At 41.4% G+C, this 22,861-nt stretch overlaps 1 protein-coding gene across 2 annotated transcripts in view; it reads right to left on the reverse strand.

Annotated features, from left to right (window-relative positions):
- UTRN (utrophin) overlaps positions 1-22,861 on the reverse strand; it is a 610,322-nt gene that overhangs the window by 459,899 nt on the left and 127,562 nt on the right. For both annotated transcript variants that reach the window (XM_056126431.1, XM_056126429.1), the window contains exons 3-5: positions 6,437-6,529; positions 3,864-3,941; positions 3,412-3,504 (exon numbers count right to left, since the gene is read on the reverse strand). In XM_056126431.1, the coding sequence (XP_055982406.1) occupies positions 3,412-3,504; positions 3,864-3,941; positions 6,437-6,529 (264 nt within the window). The remainder of the gene's footprint in view (positions 1-3,411; positions 3,505-3,863; positions 3,942-6,436; positions 6,530-22,861) is intronic.

Raw genomic sequence — 22,861 nt, forward strand, 5'->3', positions numbered from 1 at the left:
GAAAACATGAATTTTTAACAGTTGTGATTTGGGGGTATTATGATTGAGAGGTAATTTTTATCTCATCTTTCTATATTATAGTATTTTTTCATATCTTAAGCAACACTCATACAAGGTTTGATCACAATGAACATGACATTGTTACTTTCATAGTCACAAAAAAAAAAGAGGTAGCACCATGTATTTACAAAGACTTAACTGTAGTGGGAAAAAAACTTTATATTTATCTTCTACGAATATGAGGGGAAAGTCCTAATTACAAGATCAAAGAATAAGTAGGTTTTTGTAGGTAACAAAAATTTTAATATAGAAAACTGTAATCTAAAACTGCAATCTACCATTTTATATACTATTACTCTAAAAACGTATTTTTTTTTCTTTTCAAATTTGTGGGACACAACCAGCATTCTGGTCCGTAAAGAACATTCAAAAAATGATCAAGAATTATTAACAACAAAAGGACACAGAAGGCTAGGCAGGAGGGTGAGGAGTAGAGCTCATTCTTTGCATGCCTAAACCCCTGATCTTGATCCTTGGAATGCACTCAAATCCTCTTCTCCATATAAACATATAAACAGAGGATCCTTATACAAATCAAAGACAATCTGAGCATTAAAATAAATAACAATAAGGTAAGATTATAGCCTAGGAACATAAAATATTCAAGCAAAAAGAAGGAAAGAAGGAGGAACATACACAACTGTTAAAATTTGTAGGATCTGAGCTCAAGATTCAAGAATTGCTTATTATTTGCATTTTTATGTGTCTTATGTCCATTTTAATTTATTTCTTTTTAGGACCAGACCTGGCAGAGCTCAGGGCTTACTCCTGGCTCTGTACTCAACGGTCACTGCTGGCAGTCCTGGGGTGATCCTATGAGATGCCAGGGATCGAACCTAGGTCAGCAGCAGGCAAAGCAAGCATTGACCCATTAAACTATTTCTGGCCCCATACATCAATTTCTAATGCAAAAATAAGTTTAAAATTTATGAATATTAAATAAAAAACAACTAATTAATATATGTAAAATAATAAAGTAAGAATAGCAAGCATAAAATAACCGATCAGGGAAGACTATGAATAAATAGAAAAAAATGTTGGTATATTAACAATATTACACTATCTCAAAGTACATCTTCATAAGATACATTTTAGTAACAAAGGGTAGTCTCACTACTGTGTAGTACTGTGTATCTATCCACACTAAAGTTAATGCTGCCAAAAACTTTTTATTTTTTATTAAAGGACTGTGATTTACAAAGTCGTTGATAGATGAGTTTTAGGCTTATAATATTTCAACACCAATCCCTCCACCAGAGATGCCAAGAAAATCTTAATGCATAGCACATGGCTCCTGATACAGTTCTTCAAGAACTCAGCATGGGTTTTGTGGTTTTCCTGCCAAAATGAATGCCTTGAATCTAATTATGAAGAATCACCAGCCAAAGTTCACATGGAAAGATATTCTAGGGGCCAGAGAGAAAATATAGCAGGAAAGGCACTTGGCCTTGCACACATTTGACCCGGGTTCTATCCTAGGATCCCATATGGTCCCCTGAGCACTACCAGAGTGATCTCCGAGTACAGAGAAAAGAATAAGCCCTGAGCATTGCATTGTGGCCCTAACATCAACAACAACACCAAAAATTCTACAAAATAACTGACATTTAATTTTTTTAATGTCGATATTATAAGTTACAAAGAAAAACCTAATTGCATATAAAGAAAACTAAAGAGACATTGACAAGTAGGTACATGATCTAGTATTTCCTTTGTCTGCACAATATATAATTGGGGCAACTGATAAAATCTCCCCAAATGCCTAGAGATTCCTGAACTGCATAGTTTTGATGGTTTCAACACTTATATGTCTTATTTTCATGGTTTGTCAGCATATAATTATCATATTGTATTTTAATTATTAGTACCAGTACTCAAACTATATTTTATATATTAAAATTATTGATCACTTGATCACTTGACTTCCCGTTAATCGTCGATTTGCTCGAGCGGGCGCCAGTAATGTCTCCATTTGTCCCTGTCGCGTGCTAGTGTAGTGTAAAATTAATAATAATTTTAATAACTAGCACACTAGCATTAAAATTATTATTAGAGTTTTTTTAAGAGATTCCCTGTTAATTAATTTCTCTTTAGAACATACACACACCAATATTCAGGCAAAAAGAAAGGCTGCAAGCAACACAGCCACCTGCCCGCTATGCTATGTCCTGGCCCCATATGTCAATTTTTAATACAATATTTTTAAGAACTGGCAGTTTCTCCAATTCCAAGTTGTTAATAGCTGAAATATGCAATACCCTAAGACTCTATGCTGAAGTTCTACCCTCCCTCCACCATTTAAAGTGAGTGTATTTGGAGCGGGAGCAATAGCACAGCAGGTTGGGTGTTTGCCTTGCACGCAGTCAACCCGGGTTCAAATCCCAGCATCCCATATGGTCCCCTGAGCACTGCCAGGAGTAATTCCTGAGTGCAGAGCCAGGAGTAACCCCTGTGCATCGCCAGATGTGGCCCCAAAAAGCCAAAATAAAAATAAAATAAAAACAAAAATTAAGTGAATGTATTTGAAGACAGGCCGTCTAAAGAGGCAAGCAAAGGGAAATAGCTCAGCTCTGACGGCAGCAGGACTGGTTCAAATCCTGGCACCATAAGGCGCCCTGAACGCCACTGAATGTAGCCCTGGTGGTTCCTGAGTAACGTTGGCATGACCCTGGTTGTCCCCAGAACTACAGGGTCCGGTTCAGCTTATTGCACTGAATTGCCTGCCCCACTGGCAAGCATTCCTGCAGCAGCCCTCAGACGCCTGAGGACTGTAAGGGAATTCTCTCATCCCTGGCAAACATCAAGACCTGGGGGATCGATGAAAACAGTATTAGTGGATTGGCAAGTGTTTTTGAGAGTTTGTAAGAGATCCTGGGAGAAAATACCTTGGAGTCAGAGGTGCTAAAAAAAGTAAAGTAGGTGGGAACCAGAGCGACAGTACAGTGAGTAGGGCATTTGCCTTGCATGTGACCAACCCAGCTTCAATCCCTGGCATCCCAGATGATCCCCCGAGCATGCCAGGAGTACTTCCTGAGTGCAGAGTCAGGAGTAAGCCCTGAGCATCACCAGGTATGACCTAAAAATAAAAGGGAAAAAAAGAAGGAATCTCAAGGCACAGACGACCACCTAGGCAGGACCATGTGGTCTCAGGCAGAGGATGCCCATCCAGAAACCAGGGAGACAGACCTCAGAGGAAGCCAATCCTCTGACGTCACAGCCTCTGAAACTGTGAATTAATTTCTGTAGCTGAAGCCTCACAGCTTGTGGGAAACTGGGATGGCCGTCCTAAGAAACAGAGGCATCCATGATGTTCATTTCCCATTTCGAAGACCTGACGGAGACGAGCCTCACCTGCCAGTGCAAAATGATGCTCCAAAGTAACCCCAAAGTCAGTTTGTGATTTCCATCGACGATGTCTGTCCCGCCGATGTTCACTAAATCCACCTAGCGAAAAGGAAAATGAACTCTGAGACAATTTCTCCACAGAAACACATCTGAATTTATTTGGTTCAGCATTATAATAGAATGATAAGAGAAACTGCATTTGAACAAATCAAGTCAAGCACCATCTCAAAACGTCACTGTTTCCAGTGCAGCGTAAACATTACAGGTTAAACCATTCACTAGAAGAAGCATGATTATTCCCCTGCCCCTAGAAAAGGGCTTCCCAGAAGAAGAAAAAAAATTTTTTTTTCCAAATCACATGATGACACTGCAGAGAGCAGTGACTGGATCCACAATAAATAATCCTGATGGTCACAAAAACAACAACAACAACAGCAGAAATCACACTCCAAACTTACATTATTCTGATGTAAGACCTGGAGTACTCTGTTGACATTATTCAAAGCGTGGACCCGTGTGGACCCGCGTTCCTTTGGCTAGAAAACAAAATGCAACATCGCATGAGACACAGTCCCTCCGTGCTGGCAGCCAAGGCTCCCTGATGACAGCAACAGCAGCTCAGTGAACAGGACCGCTCTGTGCCAGGAGCTCTGGCCAACTTCTCCGGCCGTCTTGGAGGCTAATGTTGACATTATGCAAATACCCCCACTAACAGCATCTGAAGATAATGATTCCCGACTTTCCTTTTACATTGGCATCTCCTAGAGAGCTTGGAAAAGTACCAAAGCCTGTGTCTGCTTCCACCCTAAAATTCTGTTGACTCGAGAAGGAGAGATAGTACGGAAGTTACAGCTCTTGCCCTGTACGCAGCCAACTCCAGTTTGAACCTTACCACTAAATATGGTCCCTTGAGCCCCCAGTCAAGTATGGCCCAACTCACAAGCCCCCCTCCATGAAAAATAAGTAATAAACAATAAATAACAAACAATAAAAATAAGTAAATAAGAACTCTGAGCTGATGACTGAGAACAGGTTGGGTTTAGAATGGGCTGCAAGGGCTGAGTCACACTCAGCAATGCTCGGGGGTCACTCATGATGTGCTCTGGGGACCCCATGGTGCTCGAGATGGGACCTAGGCTGGCCGCATGCAAGACAACTGCCTTAACTCCCAGCAACATCTCTCCAGCCTCCCTGGGGCTGGAATTTTGTAAAGACTTTTCTTGATGATTCTCATGCGTAAACAAGTTAGGATGCCAATGCCCCCAAGGACAAAGTCTCTTTGATCTAAATGAGTCTGGATACAGGGGGATGGAGAACTCTTGACATCACATATGGACACAACAGAGGACTGTCAAGTGCTAACCCAGAGTCCACGGGAATGGCAGGAATTGCCGCCTGGGGAAAGCTGACCTGGGTGGCTTCCTTCTGCCTCACTGGCCAGAGAATCTTATCTCAGAGAAGGATCAGTTTTTCTAACAAGTTCCCACCCACCCACCACCTGGAGGGCAAAAGGAAGCGCATGACATCCTGCATTTGGCATGAAAATAATTAATCTGCAGGAGTGTGTCTCACTGTGCCTGCTAGAACGATTCTACCTCATGCTAAAGTGTGTTTGAGCCTTCATGAACACAAAGATCAGCGTGTGAGCATAGATTGAACATCTTTCACACAAAGTGAGAGAGCACAATTTTGATGAAGGGAAACAGCCCACAGATTATACTCAATATCTGGGGAGTAAAGTCAAAATTCTAACAATTTTGTTTTTGCTTTCTGGGTCACACCCAGCCAAAGCTCAGGGGTTACTCCTGGCTCTGCACTCAAGAATCACTCCTGGCAGTGCTTGGGGGACCATATGGGATGCTGGGAATCGAACCCAGGTCAGCTACGTGCAAGGCAAACGCCCTACCCGCTGTACTATTGCTCCAGCTCCAAAATTGTAACAATTTTCAAAAACCAGTTCTTAAGTAGGGGGTGGAGAGACAGCTGGTAAAAATACCTGCCTGGTACACAGCCAACCCAGGTTCAATCCCTGACACTACATTCGAATGCCCAAGCTTTGCAAGGAGTGATCCTTGAGCGGAGAACCAGGAGTAAGACCTGAATTTAGTAAGGTGTGTGTGACCCCCAAAACCCAAACACATACACAAAAAGAATTATTAAATAGAATTTAAATGGATGCATCTATGCTCCCTAGTTGCAAGGTATATATTTTTCCTCTGGGGATGGAAGATAGTACACTGGTTTGATGCGTGACCCAGATTCTGTTCCCAGTATCACCTGGTCCCCCAAGCATCATGGAAACAGCCTTGGACATCCAGGTGTGGTTTTGGAGGTCCCAGTCGCCTGGGTATCCCCGGCACTGCAGGGCTGAGCAGCAGCATATCACAGGCCCCTGCACTAAACTACCAGCCTGCTTGACCAAGGACCACCAGTGGCATCCCTGGGCCTCCTGAGCACTCTACAAGAATCCCCTATATATAATATGTTATGCATATGTTATATATGTTATATAAATAATTCCAATTTACATAACCATTCTATTTTTTTTTCTTTTTGGGTCATACCTAGCAATGCTCACAGGCTACTCCTGGTTCTGCACCCAGTAATTACTCCTGACAGTGCTCAGGCGACCATATGGGATGCCAGGGATTGAACCTGGGTTGACCACAGAGCAAGGCAAACGCCCTCCCCACTGTACTATTGCTCCAGCCCCACATGGCCACTTTTTTAATTCTCCACTGTGTTGTCACTGTCACTGTCCTAAAGACAGGTGTTGGTTTTGTTGGGGTTTTTTTTTTTGCTTGTTTATTTGGTTTTTGCCTTAAAATATTTTACTGAAACTCTTTGGATAAAACCACTTACAACAAAATTAAGAAGTAAAAGCTGTCTAATATTTAAGAGGCACCACATTTCTCAGCAGTAAACGTGCCTACCTCCAGTCTTTACACTGTAAGTAACCCAGAGGGGGTTCAAGCATCAGTGAGGATGCAAGGGGAGTGGGAAGCCTGGTTGAAGGGGTGATGCTACTCACCAGGGATGTTCCTGTAAGGCCTTCGAGCAGATCCAGTAGTTTCCTTCCATCTTTGAGGTCTGTGAACATGTCATGGATGGGTGGCTTTCCGCTCTACAGGAGGAAAAGGAAGTCAGAGTGAGCACAGCAGCCGGCATTCCGCACAGGCAGAGCACATCAGTGAAGGGCTTCGGCTTTTTAATTAACCATTCGGCGAGATTAGCAGACTTTTTCAAGTCTGAGAACAGAGAACCTTCACATCTCCTAAGAAATGTCTGAAGCATGACCATTTAAATCACATTATTTCTAAGCGAGCAAATAGAGCTGTGATTAGTGTCCATAAATATGCCCAGGCTATGGCATATAGTCCTGAGAAGAAATGATAAAGAGATGCAATAAAAATATAAATGCACGGCACTGAGAGATAGTTACGGCAGTTAGGGCACATGTACCCTGGCATGTACCCAATGTGGGTTTAATTTCCAGCTCCACTTGCTGGAATACTCCACAATACTCTCAAGTATTGCTGGGTGCAGCTCTGGGACCCCTGATCACCATCGTGTGGCCCTAGAGACGCCCAGAACCAAAGGGCCCATCAACTCTGCATCCTCAAGCCCTTGCTCCAGCAGAAATTGCCCAAGAACCATGAGTGGGGCCTTGGACCCCCAGAGTAACCCTTGGGAGAGCCCAAAAACTCAAATTAAATTGTATATATGACACATGGGTGAAGAGGCAGATGACAAGTACACAGACCTTTACCCCTCACTGTACTTCTTCACATGCACCTTTTGATGGTGTCTCGCAGCATTTCCATTATGAGAGGTGACTCCATCATCCATTTCAGCTCTCAGGGCCAAATCTATCTTTACAGCTATTAATTTCTGAATGTTGAGACACTTTTGGCTCTGGGTCAAAGTCTAGTGTCACTTAAGTATGTTGAATGATAATGTTTATAAAATTCCTAAATTCTCATTCCTGATTGCAAAACAGCAGCAATTTCTACTGATTCACGTAACCCAGTGTCTGATACCAGAGGAGCCCCTCACCCCCCCAAATAGACACAACATTTCCTGTCTGTCTGTGATATGCTGGTTGTTTATAACTGATTTGTCACACAGATAATTGGGAAGCTCTCATTTGAGCCCTGTTTGACTTGTAAGTCTAACTCAGCTTCTTAACCTCTTTCTAAATTGTGTATTACTACAAAGCTTAAAATCATTGAATTATCTATCTACCACTGTCCAGAATATATAGAGAGCACAATATATTAAATGGCATAAGTATCATTATATCCTACTAAGTGATTGTCTTTTAAAATCTCCATAGAGATTAACAGTCCTAGTTCATGTCAGAAACATTTTATAATTCATTATTTATTAGAGTTTAGGCAACACAGTGACAACAGCGTTAATGTTCATGGTGTTGATTACAAAGTTATTGCACCCCACCACCATCAAAGTATCCCAGACCCCCACTACAGTCCCTATTTGACCCCTGGTCCAATCTTCATTTTTCTCCTCACTCTCACCCCTACTTGGTAGTCAGTTTTGTCATTCCAAGTCAAGAATTTGTCATCATTCAACACTGTCGTTTCTCTTATTTTATCTCCTTTTATACCTCAGACAAATGAGATCATCCAGTATTTGTCCTTCTCACTAAAACTTATTGTGCTAAACAGTTTCGGTTCCATCTATAATGTAGTGAACTGCAAGATTTCATATCTTCTTACAGTGGCATAGTATTCCATACTATGAGTGAGTATGTGTGTACGTGTGCGTGTGTACGTGTGTGCGCGTTGCGCGCATGCTTGCATGCACACATAAATCACAACTCATTGTCCATTCATCGGCTGTCAGGCATTTGGGTTCTTTCATATTATGGCTATGAGATTAGCACAATAAACATAGGTGGACATATATCTTTTCCAATTTATGTTCTAGATTTGGAAGACAGATGCCAAGAAGAAAAATCACTGAGTCATACGGGAGTTCCATTCTCACTATTTTTGAGGAATCTCCATACTGTTTTCCATAGAGACTGAAACAGACAACATTCTGTTTTACCACATCCCTGCCAACACTGGTCACTGCTGTTTTTACATATGTGCTAGTCTCACTTGTATAAGATAGCATCTCACTGGTGTTTTTATTTGCATCTCCCTGACAATAAATGACAGTGAACATATTTTCTTCTTTGTCAAAGACAGAAAAAAACAAAAATAAATAAATGAAACTACACAAAATTTAAAAAGGCTTTAGTGGGGAAAATTTAAGATATTTTATAACAATTTACCACCTCACTTCTAATTTTAAGAAACAAACTCATATTAATCATATAAAGCAAAATTTTGCTTTAACCTTCAAATAAAGGGAGAAAGAAATCACTCTGAAATTTCCTAAATTTTGCTCTTCCTTTTCCCCTTAATTTTTAAATAAGTATAATTCATAGTCAAATAATTGTAAATAGTGTGCAACACTAACAGTTTTTAATATGTGACTGTTTGTAGTTCACACCATCGAGCCAAGGATGCAGCTCAAAGGTAAAGCATATGCCTCACAACTCTGAGTTTCTGAATTCAAATCCCAGAACCACACAAACAGGAATCAAAACTAGAAAAAGCTCATATACTACATACCAGGTGGAAAAACTGGAAAAGCATTCACTGTAGAATCAGTTTAGAATAAACTGAATCTTTCATATCTGAAACTAAAACGCTTAGGGCTGAAGAGATAGTATCTAGGTTACGGTACCAGGGGTCTAACTTGTGTTAGATCCCTGGTACCACACATGATCCCCTGAGCATCGATAGGAGTGATCCTTGGGCACACAACAGAGCCAGGAATAATAAGCCTTGAACTTATTCCTGCCAGGTGTGGCTGGTAAAAAAAAAAGAACAATAACTATCAAAAATATATAAAATATAACAAAATTGTTTTTCTTGCATTCTGCCGTTCTTTGGTTGTTTTGTTTGGGCTTGCTTTTTTTTTAAAGGTGGATGGATTTATTTTTTTAGTTTGTATTACAGATTAGGTGATTATAGAAAGTAACTATTCCTTCACCACACACAGATAATCTCTGTGCCACTCAATAATGAACTGAAGTGCACAATGCAATGCAAGAGCATGGGCAGTACTTCAGAGGGCAGAGCAAAGAGAAGTTTGTTGCACATTAGAAACTTCCTAACCCATCGGAAAAAGTAAAGGCCAGAAATGACCTTCATCATCTACTACTACTTAGGCTCATTCAAATCCCAAATTGTGGTTCAAACACACACATATAAAACTCACATCCACTCTCAACACATTGCTACATCTCCCTGAAAATACAACCGAGGAATATCCCATGTATAGAGGAAAAGAACCAGCTTATGCCAAAGAGCAAGTACCAGTCCAGGAGAATAACACTCCTCAGCATGGTGACTTACTGCTCTGTATGTAATAAGTAAGATCACAGTATTCCTTTGGTTACAGATCCAGGGACTTCACAAAATTAACTGGCCAGGTGGTCTCTATCAAAACACAACCCTGCTGCTATAATATGAAATCAGCCAGAGAAAAACATAGCTGGAGACATTCATGTGTTCAAACACAGAAATGAGCCAATTGGAATGACAACTATAACAAAAAAACTTTATTTGTAGACACTAAAATTTGAATTTAATTTCCACATGTCATGAAATATTATGTTTATTTTGAGTTTTGCAACCACCGACAGTGCAAAACCATCCTTGACACATGGGCCACACCAAACAACAGAAATGAAAAATATTCTTAGCCATAATAATAATAACTCACTTATGGTGAGGTATGTTTTAAGGTGCTTAGAGATTCTTACGGAGTAGAGACACAGTACAAGTAGGGTACTTGCCCTTTTTTTTTTAATTAACTTAGTTTTTAATTGAATCACAGTGAGATGCACAGTTCCAAAGTTGTTCATGACTGGATTTCAGTCCTACAATGCCTTGTATGCAGCTGACCAAGGATTGGTCCACAGCACCATGTATTTCCACATGGCAGAGACTATTAGGGTTATTTTGAGTTTTGCAGCCAGTAAAATCACAAAGCTTCATTAGGAATAAGCTCTGTGCACCGCTGAGTATGGATTCCACTGCCCCCAGAAAAAATAAAGAAATTTAGATGCCTATTTCATGTACATTATTTGGTTCTTTTGCTTTTGTTTGGGGGTCACACCTCATGGTGCTCAAGGCTTACTCTGGATTCTGTGCTAAGTCACCACTTCTAGCAGTGCTCAGAAGATCATACATAATGCTAGGAATTGAACCCAGATCAGCTGCATGTAGGGAAAATGCCTTAAACTTTAAAATTTCTGGCCCATACTGCTTGTTTTTCATTCTGATATTTGGAATCTAAAGCATAGAAGTGAAATGGCAGGTGGCAGGTGGAAACCGGGATCTGATCTGATACAACAGCAGCTGACTCCAAACCCACAAACTCAAAAATCTGTGCTGAACTGCTAATGAAGTTTTACAAGAACCCAGGACTATTATATCTGGGAGAGGTATTTCATCTGTGGGGAAGAGTAAAGGCTGGAGGAGTCATATTTAATTACTTTCCAAAGAAGGCAACAAGACACAGAACAGATTAAAGTAAACTCAAATGAAGACTGTGTCCCCGTGTAGTGTAGGGTTTTAAAGCCAATCTGAGTCACAGGCTTTTGAATCACCGGCTCTGACCGCCGAATCCACTCTGGGAAAGTTTGGAACTGTCAGAAGTCGTTGTTTAATAATAAGACAAACTGTTTCTGCCTGCCAGTGAAGCGCGTACCTAGAGCTTTTAACTCTTTGCATAGATGTATCTGTGGAGAACGCAGTTTAATAATTCATTTTGGCAACTATTGGGTGAATGCCTCCTTTGTGCTTTGCCCTGCAGAAAGGCCACTTTCAAGCTACTTTCTCTATTCACAAGAGATTGTTCCCATAGTTTTCAAAAAATTACAAAACAGGACAAATGAAGTTTTCAACTTAGAGAAAGAAAGGCTTTTGGGTCACACTCCATGCTGCACAAGGTTTACTCCAGGCTTTGCGCTCAGAAATTACTCCTGGTGGTTCTCAGGGGACCATATCGGATGCTGGGAATCGAACCCAAGTTGACAGCATTCAGGGCAAATGCCCTACCCACTGTGCTATCACTCCAGCCCCAGAAATAAGAAAAGTTTTGGGTCATTTAACCTTTCAAAGATCCAAAATAGGACTGAAGAGAAAGTACAACTGTCTAAGTTGCCAGCCTTGTACGTGGCTAACCTGAGTTCAGTGCCCAGCATCCCATATGATCCCCTGTGCCCCACCAGGAGTGATCCCCAAGTGCAGAGCTATGAATAAGCCCTAAGCAGCACTGAGTTTGGCCCCAAAACTAAAAGTTAAAAACTCTGAAAAGACTAATATGATAGGATTGCTACACTGTTCACAATAGCCAAAATCTGGAAAAAACCCAAGTGCCTGAGAACAGATGACTGGTTAAAGAAACTTTGGTATATCTACACAATGGAGTATTATGCAGCTGTTAGAAAAGATGAAGTCATGAAATTTACATACAAGTGGTTCTACATGGAAAGTACTGTGCCAAATGAAATGAGTCAGAAAGAGAAGGACAGACATAGAAAGATTGCATTCATCTGTGGAATATAAAGTAACAAAATAGAAGACTAACACCCAAGAATGGTCGAGATAAGTGCCAGGAGGTTTACTCCATGGCTTGAAGGCTAGCCGCACATGCTGGGGGGGAAAGACAGCTCAGATGGAGAAGAGAGCAGCAAGTAAAGGGTGTTGGGAGGATCCTCCCAGGATGGGAGATGCATGCTGAAAGTAGACTATAGACCAAACACTCAAATGTCACTCAATTCCTCTTTTGCAAACCTCAGCATCCAAAAGGAGAGAGAGAACAAAAGGGAATGCCCTGCCACAGAAGCAAGGTGGGATGGCGTGGGGGGGCGGGGTGGGTGGGATAGGAGGAGGGGATACTGGGATCCGTGGTGGTGGAAAATGGGCACTGGTGGAGGGATGGGTATTTGATCATTGTATAACTGAAACCCAAGCACGAAGATCTGTAAGTCTATAACTGTACCTCATGGTGTCTTACTAATAAAAATTTTTTTAAAAAGGCTAATATGATAGGAGCCAAGATGCTCCAAGCCTATGGTGCTAGGTATGACAGCTCCACCTGGGTGTGCATGGCCGCTCCCTCCCATCCCCTGCTCCCCTGTACTTGTGTACACAGTCCTAAAAACAGCTCCAAGTCCTCCATGTCCACAGGAGAAGGCCTAGATTAATACTTGGAGCAAGAACACTGAATCTGGGGGATTTAAAAGCAGCAGAGGCCAGCAGTAAACATAAGTCATGGTGATCCATGAGGACAAGCCAGGGTTTGTGAAAGGGCAGGAGCAGCACCTCCAGACACGCACACACGGAATGAAGCAGACCTGATGCAGTGAAGCACCATCACATTGGAGAAGTACCAGCTTGCCAGGCGCCCAGTGAGTGAGAGTGCTGGGTTGCTGCCCAAGGTGGCCACATGGAAATCCTGGCCCGACTTCTGGCTTTTCCAAAGGAAGATGGAAATCTGAATTTACATGTGTCATCTCCTGATGCTTGCAATTTCCTAAAAAACTGTGTGCCGGATAAACAAATCTGCCCACAGGCCTATCACCAGAGCTCAGGATAACCAATTAGCAATCTGCATAGGGCATAGCACATACGGGTAAAATGTAAGATTAGGCAACAGTGACTCATCTGAGGAACGGATAAACTGCGAAAAGTAGAGACGGGGAAAGAAAGAGAGAGAGATGACTGCAAAATGTCAACAGTCAATACACTCAGTCAGACCAAAAAAAGCAAAGACCACAAGCCAATTTTTTTCACTTACTTCCCTACCTCTGCCTCTCGGAGAGCCCAGAAAGCTACCAAGAGTGTTCCGCCTGCATGGCAGAGCCTGGCAAGCTACCCGTGGCATATTCGATATTCCAGAAACAGTAACAATAACAGGTCTCACTCCCCTGACCCTGAAAGAGTCTCCAATACTACAGCGTTGGGAAAGATGAGTAAGGAGAGGTTGCTAAAATCTCAGGGCTGGGACAAGTGGAGACGTTACTGGCACCTGCATGAGTAAACTGATGAAGAACAAGGTGACAGTGATACTTCCCTATCTCAGGCCAAATTATTTCACTTATTTCCCTACCTCTAATCCATCATAAGCGCTGTCATTTCTACTGTCGAAAACACAATGCAAAGGATACTATTCTCCTGCTCATCTTGGCTCCAGTTCACAGTTGTCAGCGCCAGGCTTGTGGACCTCTTTGCTTCTGCATATGATCTATGATATCATATGATAGGGCCCAGGGAGATAGCTCAAAGGGCGAGAGTCTGTGGTTTACATGCTGAAGGCCTGGGTTCAATCCTTGGCCTCACATGGTAGCCCAAGCATTATATGTGCCCTCCCACCAAAGAGTTCTAGAATAACTAACTATGTGATGGACATTATGCTATGCCCCTACTTTACCCTAATGATTTCCCATTACAGGCAGAGATTGCTCAAACTCCCAAGTGGAGAACAACCACCTTCTCTAATTTGATATGCACAAATGAATCACATACAATTCGTCAGTATTCCCAAACACAGCCCCTTCCATCAGAGGTCAAGTTTTCCACCAGCACCCAGAGTAGCAACAGAATTAGAAACTGCCACTAAAAAGATCAAAAACTAATTCTATGATTGCCATTCGATGCCTCTTTTGCAGGCCACAGCACCCAAAAGGAGAGAGAGAACAAAAGGGAATGCTCTGCCACAGAGGCAGGGTGGAATGGGGGAGAAGGAGGGTGGGAGGGATACTAGGATTAATGGGCACTGATGGAAGGATGGGGACTCCATCATTGTACAACAGAAACCCAAGCACAAAAATTTGTAAGTCTACAACTGTACCTCATGGTGTTTCACTAATAAAAAATTAAAAAAAAAAATCAAACACTAATTCTTTCTGCCGACAACAAATCAATCAGAGGTCAAACTGGGGCTTGGATTTTCGGTTCAGAAGACCAGGCGGCACCTCCTCTCCACAGTGTGTTCTGCTGACAAGGAGAGTCTGGAGCTGATAAATGCAGCCCTTGCCTTCAAGGCACTCAGATCTAAACTGATGTAAACAGAGCAGGGACCTACAGCACATGGTGAGCACATTAAGAACGAGGAAATAGCCTGATCCTGCCAAATTTTTACCAGGCAACACAACAGAGAAAAAATCTGTGCAATGACTTAACCTAATCCTGTCATAAAGAATCAAATTACAACTGTGGATAATAAGAGGGGTGAAAGGTAGCAGTTTTAAAATGCTAAATCACAACTGACAATTATATATTACAAACAAATAGATGTGAGCCCTCTGACAAGAATTTTATTCCCAAACTGTTGGAATAAACAATCCCCAAAACAGGATTTGTTTTCAAAACAGGATTTGAGGGAATCTATTCAGTTTAGTTACAATCCCCACTGTTTATTCTGTGTGAGAGAGGCAGAGAGAAAGGGAGAGAGAGAAAGAGAAAGAGAGAGAGACAAAGAACAGGAGAAAAAGTGAGAGAGAGAATATTTACAGTATTTATGCCACAGGGGCCAGAGCAATTTTTAAAAAAAGTGGACAGGCCATCTGTCTTGCACATGGCCAACCCAGGTTCAAACCCTGGCATCCTATATGGTCCCCTGAGCACCACCAGGAGCAATTCCTGAGTGCAAAGCCAGGCCTAACCCCTGAGTATCGCCAGTTGTAATTCAAAAACAAACAAATAAAAATAGAATATCTACACCAAAAATGTTATGCTTTCCCCCTAAAATAGAACTCAAACTGGTTGAAGAAATCACTGGAGGGACCTCATTTTTGTATTGTACAAAATACAAAAAAGATTGTCTGCTTTTTGGGTCACACCTGGTGATGCACTAGGGTTACTCCTGGGTCTGCATTCAGGAATTACTCCTAGCATGCTCAGAGGACCATATAGGATGCTGGGAATCGAACCCGAGTTGACAGCATTCAGGGCAAATGCCCTGCCCACTGTGCTATCACTCCAACCCCAAACAAGATTGTTTTAAAGATGACTGAACAATGATAAAATGGAGCAGTGAAATTATGATTCAATTACTATTATTAAGTAAGAAAATAAGGGAAAAAATCGCATGTGGTGGACTACTTCAAACCATGTTGATTATGGACTGAATTACATTTTCTCCATTGAATCCTCTCGGGGGTGAGGTGATGAAAACACCTCCCCAGATCTGGCTCCCTTCATGGCTGGTGAACAGCTACCTGGAATAATGAAAGCTGCGATCTACCTTGGCCTTGAAAAGCTGAAAATGGGTTCCCTGTCTCCTAACTCTATTCAGCATTAAGAGTTTCCTCTCCCCACCCCGACCACCACCTAAACAACCCAAACAACCCAAACATTTCAACAACCTCTCTTTATAGCTCTGACTCACACTGGCTACCCATTTCTGTACCAATCAAAGTCCATATTTGAAGATGGAGACAGTAGTTTCATAAGGGCTGAATGGATGCTTTGGGCTAAAGAATAAAAGTCCACTGATGCCCTGAAATGCATAAAGAAGTCTCTGAACTCTGCACAGAGGAAAGTAGCAAAGTGTGTGATGGTCACTTATAGAATTCATGAGTGCATGGCCTTCTCCTCAGGAATGAATGGTCAGTACATGGCCCTCTTGGTTCCTTTCATTGGAGCCTAAGATGTGTTTCAACTATTAATAATTGAAGGAACACTGGTTTGAAATAGCTGAAGTGCTCACAAGGTGTAGGGGCATGGCATTGCCAAAGAGGCCCGCCACTGAAGTGTCAATAACTTTCCAGCACTTTCCATAGAGTCCATTCTGTTCCAGACATCCCTTAGGTTAACACCTCGACTCTGTTGTCAGAGATTGTCTCCATAGATAAAGAAGTTGTGACATACACATAATGGAATATTATTCAGTACTGTGAGCATAAGCTCCCCAGAAGTGAGAAAGATTTCATTTAGAAGCTTCCTTGGAAGGAAGGAGGGTGAGAAGGAAAGAGAAGCAGATGGCTGGAGCAACAGACAGCATCACATTAACTGCAGAGCCGTGATTTACACAGCCTTCACCCTGGAATCAAATCAGCGCATGCACACATACTTTAAAAAAATTAAAATACTAGAAGACACATGCTAAATCAAATTTCCTCCAAAGACTCAGAGTCATATGGCAAGCAATTGAATTTTCACCTCACTTCTGATAAGCAAAGTCACTGACAACGCATAAGGGCTGCTGCAGCAGAAGGGAAGAGGGGACTGGGGTCAGCCACCATGTGTGGGGTCACACACCTGGCAGCCGATGCAAGGTCATCTGCATACTCCTGGACAAACAACCAGGTGAGCACTGCAAGAAGATTCAATAAGCACAGGTCATTCCAAATATGTGTCCAAGCAAGCCAGCTAAAATGTTTAAAGAATGTCATTTCTCATCAAGACAAGGCATTGGTAACAGCATTGATCACAAAGATGTAAAGGTCTTTTCAACATTGTATTGAAGAAAAAAAAAGGAGAGGCAACTGCAAAGCCCTTTTAAGGGCAAGTCCTTAAAAAATAAAAATGGACCAACTTTTGGCTAGCAATTAGATAGACCCAGGCTCCAGTTTTCTGTGCAAATTAGTGAAAGTCTCAAATTTAACTCTGGGAGTAGATGGCAAACCCACACACGGAGCATTGATTTGTCTCTCTAGGAGATTGGAACTCATCATGGGGATGCGGCATCCTTTCTTCTGCTTTCTTTTGTGTGTATGGGGGGGGGGGGTTGAGTCTGCCCAGATATTTTAGCCCTTCACTAATGGCCTGAATGAACTTAATCTAATAGGCATGCTCAATTATAAATAGTACTTTTCCTTTTTTACATTTAGAGTGAATACAGGTCTTTCTTGGCAGGTTATTTTTATTGTTGTTGCCCCAAAAGATGATATTAATGAAAATAAATGAGTTAAACATTTGTCCACACCTCCCCAGATCTGGCTCCTTTCATGGCTGGTGAACAGCTACCTGGAATAATGAAAGCTGCGATCTACCTTGGCCTAGAAAAGCTGAAAATGGGTTCCCTGTCTCCTAACTCCATTCAGTATTAAGAGTTTCCTCTCCCCTCCCCAACCACCACCCAAGCAACTACCATTTCAACAACCTCTCTTCATAGCTCTGACTCATACTGGCTACTCATTTCTGTACCAATCGAAGTCCATATTTGAAGATGGAGACAGTAGTTTCACAAGAGCTGAATGGAAACGAACAAGGCAGGCAGAGACCAGTCATCTCCTCTTGGCAGATCCCAAACTGTCGTCAACTACAAAGACTCAGCAAGATACCACCAAATCTGCTTAATAATTATCAATATTAATAGTTTTAATCAAAATCATTTAAGCATTACATAGGTACCAAATAATATTTAATTTTAATTACAGCAATCTGTGAAAGTCATTTTCTATTCAGTTTCATCAGATTGGAACATATGGTACCAAAATCAAAGGGGCAGAAAAAAAGAAAAACAAAACTAAGTTTTTATATATATATATATATATATATATATATATGTGTGTGTGTATATAGGGCATTTGCCTTACATGCAGACAACATGGCCGACCTGAGTTCAATTCCTCCGCCCCTCTCGCAGAGCCCGGCAAGCTACCAAGAGTATCTCGCCCGCACGGCAAAGCCTGGCAAGCTACCCATGACGTATTCAATATGCCAAACACAGTAACAACAAGTCTCACGATGGAGACATTACTGGGCCCGCTCAAGCAAATTGATGAACAACGGGAGGACAGACAATAATATATATATATATATATATATATATGTTTCAAATTCTCACAATGGAGACGTTACTGGGCCCACTCGAGAAAATCGATGAACAACAGGAGGACAGTGACAGTGATCACAGATCATGGTCCTCCCATTGTTCATCAATTTGCTTGAGTGGGCCCAGTAAGGTCTCCATCGTGAGACTTCTTGTTACTGTGTTTGGCATATCAAATACGTCACAGGAAGCTTGCCAGGCTTTGCCGTGCTGGCGAGATACTTTCAGTTGCTTGCCGGGCTCTCCAAGAGGGATGGAGGAATCAAACTCGGGTCGGCCATGTTGGCTGCGTGCAAGGCAAACGCCCTACTGCTGTGCTATTGCTCCAGCCCAGTGACAGTGATAAATAAGTTTATTTATATATAGTACATATGCATATGTATATGTAGCCCAAATGTCTCTGGAAGCTAGAAGTTGTTTAGTCTTTTATTGTTGACTTTTTACAGGTATTGGTGAACAACTGTAAACTGAAGCTCCTGTGAGGGAACTGCCAGAATGCTTTTGGCATCTAGAACAATGAGTGCAGTGTCATATATATGGATGTGAAAATGAAGCCACCAGATCTCATGTGCTACTTGCAAATCTCAAATAACCTCCGTGAATCCTGTTTATCATCAAACATGAAAACCCATTCTGTCTCCTCCAGAATACTGCAAGATGTTTGGACATCTACAGACCATTGTCATTTTCTTCACCGATCAAACAACTCATCATTTCATTTTCAGGGAATCAACTTTTTTTTAAAAAAAAAAAAGCCAGAAAATAACAAAACCAACAAAAATCTAACAAGACTCACTATATTCAGGGAATATATTTTAAATGGATCTTTGTACTAAAATATATTCTTCTCAGATTCACAGATTTTCCTTCTTGTGTTCAACTCATTTACTTTCAGGCCTGGAACTTTACCTTTCATGAAAACTCCCCTTGTCTTTGGAAAAGGGAAAGCAGATACCTTTCCAAATTATAGTTCTGCTTAACTCTGTGTACCTTCTCTATTTGATAAATTGCTTTTGAGAATTACTTGCACAAGACTGATTTTAAAAAAAACAAAAACCAAGAAAAACACCTTTTAAAAAACTTTTTTATTGAATCAAGATGCCACTCTAATGCTCTAATGTTCATTGATTAAAGAAGGCCTTTGATTCTGTTGAGACTGAAGCTGTCATCGAAGCCCTAGTGAAACAGGGCATTCAAACTCAATACATGAGGATCCTCTGTGAGCTGTATTATGGATTCACTACCAGGATCTCACCATTCTACAGGGAATTGATCATCCATGTCAAGAGAGGGGTTTGGCAGGGTGATACCATTTCACCGAAACTCTTCAGTGTCATCCTCGAGAACCCCATGAGACGATTGAAATGGGAAGGAATGGGAGTGAAGATAGATGGTCGGCAACGACTTCACCTCCACTTTGCTGATGACATCGTTCTAATAACACCAAACATTAGCCAGGCAGCACAAATGCTGGCCGATTTCGACCGTGAGTGTGGAAAGGTTGGACTACAGCTGAATCTCACGAAGACAATGTTCATGAGAAACAGTCTCGTTCCTGACATTCCATTCACTCTCAACAGAACGAACACCTCCGAATGCAACAGTTAATTTATCTAGGTCGAGAAGTCAACATGACGAATGACTTGGCACCTGAGTTGCACAGGAGGAAGAGAGTGGCTAGGAACGCCTTCAAGAGCATCGAAGAAATAGCTAAGAGGATGAAGAACCTCCGACTCCGGGCACATCACTTCGATTCCACCATTCTTCCTGCATTAACATAAGCCTCGGAGACCTGGGCCCTACAAAAACAGGATGAGAACACTATTTGGGTCTCCCAAAGAGGAATTGAGCTATGCTTGGAGTATCATCCTTCACTCAAGTGAGAGAAAAAAAATCTGGAGTTCCGACCTCCGTCGACGATCAAGAATCAGGGACGCTGTCTCGTTTGCCAAGGCGTCAAAAATCAGACGGGCTGGACACATAATGAGATTTGGAGATGACCGCTGGACTAGAGCCATTACCGACTGGATTCCATGGGACGTCAAAAGATCGCATGGATGCCTATCTACAAGAAACAGCTAAGAGGATGAAGAACCTCCGACTCCGGGCACATCACTTCGATTCCACCATTCCAAAGTGTGATCTTTCCCAACTATTATTGTCTCTTCTGGTCTCTTCTCTATCTTACTTATCCTTACCCACATACACACTTGTGGTTAGTTCCAACCATTGACCAGTCCTCCTAACCCCTGTTTTCTGTGGCCATGGACATTAGTCTTCTACTCTCTCTATATATACATATTTTTTAAAAGCACTTTTGCAATTTGTATGAGCTCTGTGAGAAGAGCAGCTTCTAAAGACAGCCAAGGAAAATGCAAGTTTTAAAGTCAAAACTCACTTCTTGGCAATGAAGCAAAGACCTTGTCTACCTCCCTTGGGACACCAGCTCATTAATACACCAAGAGCCTCCCAAATAGAAGGAACCAAATATTCCAGGTTGATCGAACAGACAATAGATTTAAATGGGCTTAATGAGCCTTTTCTGCTTTAAAGTATATACAAGAACAGAAAAGGGATACCACAAAAGTTGGGGATACCTAACTGGGTTTTAATTTAGTATTACTAAGTAATTCTAGCCTTCTATAATGTTTCACAATAATGTCTCCATATTTCTTGGCAATATGAGACTGATAATTATGATCAAGTGCGGTTTACAGTTAAAGAAATAAAAACCAAGTGACCAGAAAAAAAATGACTAATAATTTGCTTGAGGTCATACATTAATGAGTAGCAGATTTAGGGATAAATGTTTTAATTCCCTAGCTCTTAACTCTTATAGATAATCATTTCCAGAATAACACTAAGAAACAAGGTAGAAAGAAAATTTTTGCTTAACTGAATTTGTGTATTTATTTTTGGGAAAGAAAACAGCAACAACCTTGCTATGTTTGTGGCCATAAAATATCACAACTTACATCATTTTATCTACATTTATACACTATTTTATCTTTTCAATCTGGCTACCTCTAACTGGATCATAGATATATAGCAATAGACACATAAATGTATGATTTTCCAAGTGTCATTAACTTACTGAGTCTATGTATACGCACTGGTGTTTACTAAATGTCATTAAGTCACAAACAAAATTCATCAAAATCTATGTCCACGGAACAATGTCTAGGAAACGAGAGACAAATATTTTCCGATGCAAGGCCAGAGTGATAGTACAAAGGGTAGAGTGTTTGCATTGCATACAGCTGACTCAGGTTCAATCCTCAGCATAACATATGGTCCCAGAGCCCATCAGGAGTGATCCTTGAGAGCAGAGCCAACAGTAAGCCCTGAGTACCACTGGGTGTAACTCTCTCTCTCTCTCTCTCTCTCTCTCTCTCTCTCTCTCGCTCTCCAATGCAGTTATTTAAATTATAATTTTTCAGTCCTTTAAAGGATGATATTTTAAGAGGCCATTTGTACCCAAATAGTAGCTCAGAAGATTTATCTTGGGGGGAAGTGTCAAAAAGAAGAAGGAATAGCAGTTGCACAAGGAGAAATGGGGGTACGAATCCATAGAAAAGCCCTACAAAGGTCCATGGAGCAGATAGAGAAGAATGAGAGAGCAGGTATTAGTGAAGGAAAATTAATTTAGAAGCAGTGGGGGATTGAGGGTGTGAGCAACTGCCAGCCAACAAAAGTTTCAACTGGAGAAAAAGGGAATTTAGATTTGTTCCAGCTATTCTTAAAACAATGAAAGGAAATGGATGAGAAGGTGAAATGTCAAAGGACAGATAAGCTGGCAGACTATCACGTGGCCTATGAGTTCAGAAAAAATTTGAAAAACAGGTAAAGTTATGAATTATACATGTGTAACACTAATTTGTGTCAAAGAATTTAACTCATTAGTTAATGAGGGTACCCAGTAAGATTATATCCAGATTAAAGGATTTAAAGAAACAGTGAGAATGCCACATATCAAAAATACTGGGAACAATCTGTGTTGGCAGGGATGTGGTGAAAAAGGAACTTTCATCCACCGCTGGTGGGAATGTTGTCTGGTTCAACCTCTGCGGAAAACAGTAAGGAAGGTTCTCAGCAAATTTAAATCAAGCTACCATACAACCTAGAAAATCCACTTTTGGATATCTACCCACAGGACTGAAAAATATTCATTCAGAAGGGTATATGCTCATCATTATTCACTGCAGCGCTCAGTACAATAGCTAAGATTTGGAATCAACCTCAGTGTCCAACAACATGAAAATGTGATACGCACACACAGAGTGGAATACTACACACACACACACACACACACACACACACACACACACACACACACACAGTGGAATACTACAGAGTAACAGTAGTAAGGAATAATAAAATCATGACATTTGTCACAGAGTGGATGGAAATGGAAGATAACCATGTTAAGTGAAGTGAGCCAGAAGGACAAACACCGGCAGATATCATTTATCTGTGGTATTCAGAGTAACAGCATGAAGAAATGCAATGTTTTATAGGGAGGATGCCTAGATCACCCAAAGTATAGGGAGGAGAAGGAAAGAAAATGAGTGAAGGGGAAGGGGAGAAT

Source organism: Sorex fumeus, unplaced genomic scaffold (assembly GCF_029834395.1).
Source record: "Sorex fumeus unplaced genomic scaffold, SorFum_2.1 ptg000061l, whole genome shotgun sequence".
Taxonomy (NCBI): domain Eukaryota; kingdom Metazoa; phylum Chordata; class Mammalia; order Eulipotyphla; family Soricidae; genus Sorex; species Sorex fumeus.